The 6,000-nt window shown below is 41.5% G+C and overlaps 1 protein-coding gene across 13 annotated transcripts in view; it reads left to right on the forward strand.

Annotated features, from left to right (window-relative positions):
* ABI3BP (ABI family member 3 binding protein) overlaps positions 1 to 5,142 on the forward strand; it is a 137,127-nt gene extending 131,985 nt beyond the window's left edge. For all 13 annotated transcript variants that reach the window (XM_071433540.1, XM_071433544.1, XM_071433550.1 and 10 more), the window contains 2 exons: positions 1,616 to 1,729; positions 3,799 to 5,142. In XM_071433540.1, coding sequence (XP_071289641.1) covers positions 1,616 to 1,729; positions 3,799 to 3,914 — 230 coding nt within the window. In that variant the 3' untranslated portion in view covers positions 3,915 to 5,142. The remainder of the gene's footprint in view (positions 1 to 1,615; positions 1,730 to 3,798) is intronic.
* The last annotated feature ends 858 nt before the right edge of the window (positions 5,143 to 6,000 follow it).

The raw sequence follows: 6,000 nt of genomic DNA on the forward strand, positions 1-6,000 counted from the left end.
TAATTGGGCAGTAAGAATGTAATAGTCAGTGAGAATGCTGCTAATTTATGAAGACCAGTTGTTTGAGTTATGCATAGGTTAAGCTGTGGGCCAGAAGAATATGTGTGTATCTGCAAGTTACTGTTCTGGTGTTAGCCATTAAAATATCTGGCTTATTCTCTCTCTTATGGAGAAAAACTGATCTCTCCTTTACACATGCCAGGACTGTTCCATAAACCAGCATCTACTGCTGACCTCATTTAACAGTCCTCCAGAGCAGTCACTGTAGGCATTCCAGAAAAGCAGGCCACCTAAAAATAAGTATTTATTGAGGGAAGGAAAAAAATAAATTCTATGTGTGACCTTCAACAGCTGTGGAAAAAAAAAAGGCTTTTTTGGGCAGCCTGAATGTTCTTAATTTCAGAGCAAAAATTTGCTGAGAGGAACTCCCTCTGACCAGTTCTCCTACGGAAAAAAACATGTTTGCAGCCAAAGCTAGATAGCAATAAATAATTTTGTAAAGCTAGAGAAGAACCACATGCACAGAGGCCATCAACTGGAGGTGAGAAATTTTGGCAAGGTATTGCTCAGATCACAAAAACATTGGAGTTTATTGGTAGGCTGCTTTTTTTTATTAATTGCTCTTTGGGAGCAGTATTATAACCCACCCCAGCACCTCTCAAATGGCCAGACTGGCATGGATTCAAGGCTCCAGAACACCTAGTATCTAATGAGTAACTGGACTTTCTACCTAGCTTATACCTCCACCCTGAGCCTTTTTCTAAATTCTCTCACCTTTCCTTTCAATATCTCAACCAAAGGTTGAACATATTGAGAACTAAGTGCTGTGAAAGAAGATTAGAAAGAATGGTAAGTTTATCTACAAAGGTGTCTGTCCCAGGTTTGGGAAGAGAACATAGCATGCTCTCCTCCATCTTCTGAACTGAATTTTACTAATGTCTTGCAAATCAAATCAGCAAGTAAAAACATCTGTCAAAGCTTCTTCACTGTGCCTGTTAACAGGATAATCACATTCTTTAAGGTCAGCACATGCTACATGGGACACTTGAGACCTTGATTTCTACTCAGTTGCAGTCAAGTGTCCTATTAAGCAATCCTGCAAGCAAATAGATGGGCACACTCCATGCTCTGGATAAGTACTTAGTATCTGAGGTCATCTATATGTTAAGGGCTATCACTTGCACATACATGTTGTAAAAATATGATGATTTATAAAACAGGCCTCGGCTATGTTAGGAGGCAGTCTATAAAAACATCTCTGAAGGTACTGGGGGCTTCCTGACAGGGAACCAGACCTGCCTTCCATTCAAATCACTACCAAAACTTGCTTTTTGATGATGTTCTTGGTAGTAACAGGATTTCCCATACTGTATGAAATGTAGGGAGAGGGAAAAATTATGTCCAGGCATAGATTTTGGCCAGGAGTGGGGCCTTAGCCTTGAGCACTTGGAGCCTGCATGTCATGTTCAAATTACAGGTCCTGAGCTACAGGTCCTGAGAGGAAAAGAATCATAGCATTCACCTTGGCTTCCCCACAGAGAAAAGAGCACAGCCCATTGCCTCTGGTGGTTTTTGGAAATAGCTTTCACTAACTCCGCTGCTTCTTTGCTTTCAGGAAAATTTTATAACATAGGAGACCAGAGGGGCCATGGAGAAGATCACTGCCAATTTGTAGACTCATTCTTAGATGGAAGGACAGGACAGCAAGAAGATCTGCCCGTCAAAGATGGTAATTCCCAAGACCTGTATCTGTAGCAAACCTGGGCAATTCCTTTGTTTGTTTCTATTTCCTGCCAGTGGATTCAATGCCCGCTGCTGGGGTGGGCCATGAAAGGAGCTGCCAGCTATGCAGGCAGAAGAGGGTCAAGAAGTTCTTTACAGTGAATGATGACTTATTAAGACAGTTATGACTTGGGTTCTGTTAGGTAGCAAACAGCCTCTCTCCTGTTTAAAACAGCCCTACAAATTATTCACAGTTGGTATTACTTATTTAAACCCAACCACAAATTTGAGTTTGCAGAGGCATTAAGTGGTGTGTTCAAACTAGCAAGGTTGATTTAAAGCACAGTACATAATCAGTTGGGCATTAAATACCTTGTTTGGTACTAATGAGAAACTGAAAATTTATGGCCGGAAAATATAATTCATGCTGCAGTAATTCTGTGTGTGCTGATTGCAAAAGGGTGCCCAAAATTCCAGTCTGGTCTAAGTGGCCATGGCACTGGATGTGCTAAACACAGCCGTGACCTGCCTGGCTATTTTGTATCCATTGCTGAGGTATAAGAAATTTGTACTTCTGTCAGCTGAAGTCCTGCCTTGCTGCTGGCAGCAGTGCCAGGGTGAGGTGTTCTGTTCCTTGTGGGGTAAGAACTTAGGCTGTGCTGGTACGTGCACGCGTGCTGAGCGTGTCATGGAACATTTCACTGAGGAAAACAGCAAAACAGCTTTCAGTACAATATCAGCGTGTTGACCAAACCTTCCTTACAAAACACCCCACGAGTCCAGATACGCGTCAAGGTAGGTGTGGGAGATGAAGTTCCCAAGTCTTTCACAAGTTTTTCCAAAAACAAAGTTATTGAATGGTCTGAAGGGTGTTTGTTTATGTGTTTTGCGTGTTTCTTCTAAAGAGGTTTTTGCTTTTCCCTTCCCAGTCAGTGCTGCCCATCCAAAATGATATTTTGCGTAAGAGATGGTCAGAATCCAATCTGCATTGCCAGGACAGCAAACTTCTCAGTTGTACCAGATTCACACTTTAAAAAATATTTGAATATTTGAAAAACCTTTTACCTAACAAGCTTGCTACCTCAGTTTAAAATACACTTATAACCAATTTGATTTCAGCAACTGGATTTGAGTGAATTCATGAACTATGATCATTTTTAGGCCAAAATAAACAACAAAAGAAGAAAACAAAAGACTTCACCTTTTCAGTAGCTTGTATTTCTAGCAAATGAACTGAACAAACCAATAGACCAATTGTTCTACCTGCAGCAGATTGATTTCTGAAATAACTTCACATATTTGACCTGAAGTGCTGTGAGAATCAGCATGAAAAAAACCACAGGCTAGGGACATGTTATAGGATAATGTATAGGAAAGCTGGCTCCCTATTCTTGAGGTATGGTTTATATGGTGTTTTAAAAGACACAGTGTGTATATTTGACCCAAAGTGCTGTGAGAGAATCATGGCTGATGCCATCTCAGTATTTTTTGTGTGTGTGTGGCTCCAGCCACACATAGATTCCTTATGGTCAGGTTAGATGGAACCCCAGTTCCTCACTTTAATTCTTTACCTAATGTTAATTGTTTGAATGGGAAGCAAATGTGTTGTCAAAAGCACCAGAGTGAAAGCAGGAGGATGATTTGGATGGGGCGATGCTGTGAACTTTCCCCAGTGGCCGGGTTTTATTGAGGCTCACTGCAGTGTCAAGGCTGCACAGTGGGGACTATTTGTCACTGTCACTTTGCAATGAAGAGCTGCCTACTGTTCCAAGAGCCCAGAACAGCCAGAGGGGGGACGGAGGGAGTACAGGCTGGCCCCAGCCACCCCCACCCACAGCAGGGATCTCCAGGGAGGCACGCTTCACCTCTGCGCTGCCATCCCAAGTACTTTTGCTTTGAGTTGGGTGGGCAAATTGCAGAGTGCTAGTGGATGTAGGGGCAGCAAACAGCTCTGCTTGTGGCAGGTGGGTTAAAGGCTTGGTGACTATTTCAGCCACACACTGAATTGTTGGTTACAGACTTCTCAGGGAACCAAAGGAGAGCTTCGTGCCAACAAAATTCTCTTCTCTGTTCCAGGGTTTTTCAGGGCAGTTCGTCAGGAGCCTGTCAAATTTGGGAAGATAGGCGGGGAGACCCAGATTAACTACGTGCGCTGGTATGAGTGTGGCACATCGATACCTGGCAAGTGGTGATGCCACACGAAGAGGGTGCCAAGGCCCCGCTGCCCAGCGCAGGCTGCAGGAAGGCAACGCTTACAGGGTTGGCCAACGCGCGAGGCTTGTACCAGTCTAATGCCAATACTGCGTTAATTGTGTAATAGTGTAGGCCGCTTACTGTAGTTATCCAGTGTTACAAATTTGTTTTTAGAATTTAAAAAAGAAACACAGGCTAGGGACATGTTGTAGGATAATGCATAGGGAAGCTGGCTCCCTATTCTTGAGGTATGGTTTATATGGTATTTTAAAAGATACAGTGTGTATATTATTTATCACAGTGTTGTAATAAATGTTTAAGGCACAGATATGCCAGAGTTGATTATGGAATGCAATGTGCGTTAGTTTTAAATATTCACTGGTCCTGTAATGCAAGTGCCATAAGTTACCCATCCTAATCCATCTGTAACATCTCCCAGTCATAAATTATAGAAAAGATCCTATAATTTTTAATATCCTGCAGCCAGTAAACTTGAAGCACTTTCTCCTTACACGTTCAAACAGTTTATGCTCCTGCCATAATGCTGAGGTAGGTTGCTGTATGTGCAGCTTTAAATGATAAAGTTCAGTGGAGTTTTCTTCCATGTTTGTTTTCAAATGTTTCGGCCCCAGTCAAAGCCATGTTCAGCCTGTCACTTTGGAGTCAGAGCCTGGCAGTGGCTGGCAGGGAGGGTTAGTGTTCTGTAATTGAAGTGGACAGGTACATATGTACATGGAATGAAAAAACAAAGCTGGCCTCCACAGCTGGGGTTTTTCAGGAAAATGTCGTTTTCAGAGTATGACATTTATTGGTTCAAAAGCCAAACGTATGTACCGTGCAAGGGGACTTGGAAAGACAAATGAAAGAGGAAAAAGAATAAACTAGTTATTACAGCATGATCAGGTTTATTTTATTTTAAAAGAAAAATTCTGGTTTAAAACAGTTTTCATTGGGGACAAAGGGGAAATACTGATAACTGAACTTTAAAACTGCTTTACAGTTATTTTGATTAAAACCTCTCCCAAAGCTACTTGTTGTACTGCTTGAACATTTATGAACTAAATAAAGAGATGTAGGTTTTTTTAAAGGTGTTATTCATTACCTTACTAATGTATTGAAGAAATATGAACAGGAACTACCAGATCGATATAGTAGTCATTTATAGAAAATACCTTATAAAGTACATTGCAGGTACACTGTACGCCTAATAAAATATTTTTTAATCAAGTGTTTTTTTTCAAGTGTTTTACATGAAAACAAAGCTTAGTTTCTCTGGTAAATGCTGTTACTCAGAACAAACTGCTTGCTGGAACCAAGCCCCTGTTAAATGACCTGATGAACATGGGGTCTGTTAGGTCCAAGAGCAGAAATGGGAAGAGGTACAGCCACAGCTTACTGAGTAGCTGTGGGCACAGCACTGTTTAAGGATGCTGAAGGTAGGAATATTTTCACTCAACTTCCTAATTTGTCTTCGGGAGAGCTCAAGCAGCTTACTCCAGCTCATTTTTTTTATTCTCCGCTTAGTTTTACATATTCCTAGAATCTGCAAAATGGAAAATATTAACTGGGAAAATGTTTTGCTCTCTGCTGTAATGTGGTCTACTGACTTCATTACAGCCCTTGATCTGCTTTTTCTTGGCTCAAAATTGAGTCACTAGGATTGCACTCCCAAGTTCTTCTGGGTGGCAAAGAACCTGCGGAAAGTTGGGGTTTTTTAAGAGCTCTTTTCAAAAGTTACCAATTTGGACTAAATTTTCAAGTAATAAAAATTCTCTCCCACACCTTGTTAAAGCAAAATTGATAAGAGGCTTTAAGATTTTATGGACTGGTTTCTAACCATTTGGTAAAAAGAGTCACTTGACAATTAATGACAGCAGACAGCACAAAACCACCCCCTGTTGTGAAACCTCTGTGAAAGCCATCTGCAGTCCCAGCACCTCTCCATTTACACACCCAGAAATCTGCCTCTCCTCCTACAGACACCAGCACCGCTGCTCTTCACCACAAAGTCTTTGCACCCAGCATGCACACTGGTTTTAGCACAGTCGTCTTGTTCAGTATTACTTCTAAAATCAAGATCAGGCA

Source organism: Agelaius tricolor, unplaced genomic scaffold, assembly GCF_023055355.1.
Source record: "Agelaius tricolor isolate 1412-34295 unplaced genomic scaffold, bAgeTri1.0.p SCAF_9, whole genome shotgun sequence".
NCBI lineage: Eukaryota > Metazoa > Chordata > Aves > Passeriformes > Icteridae > Agelaius > Agelaius tricolor.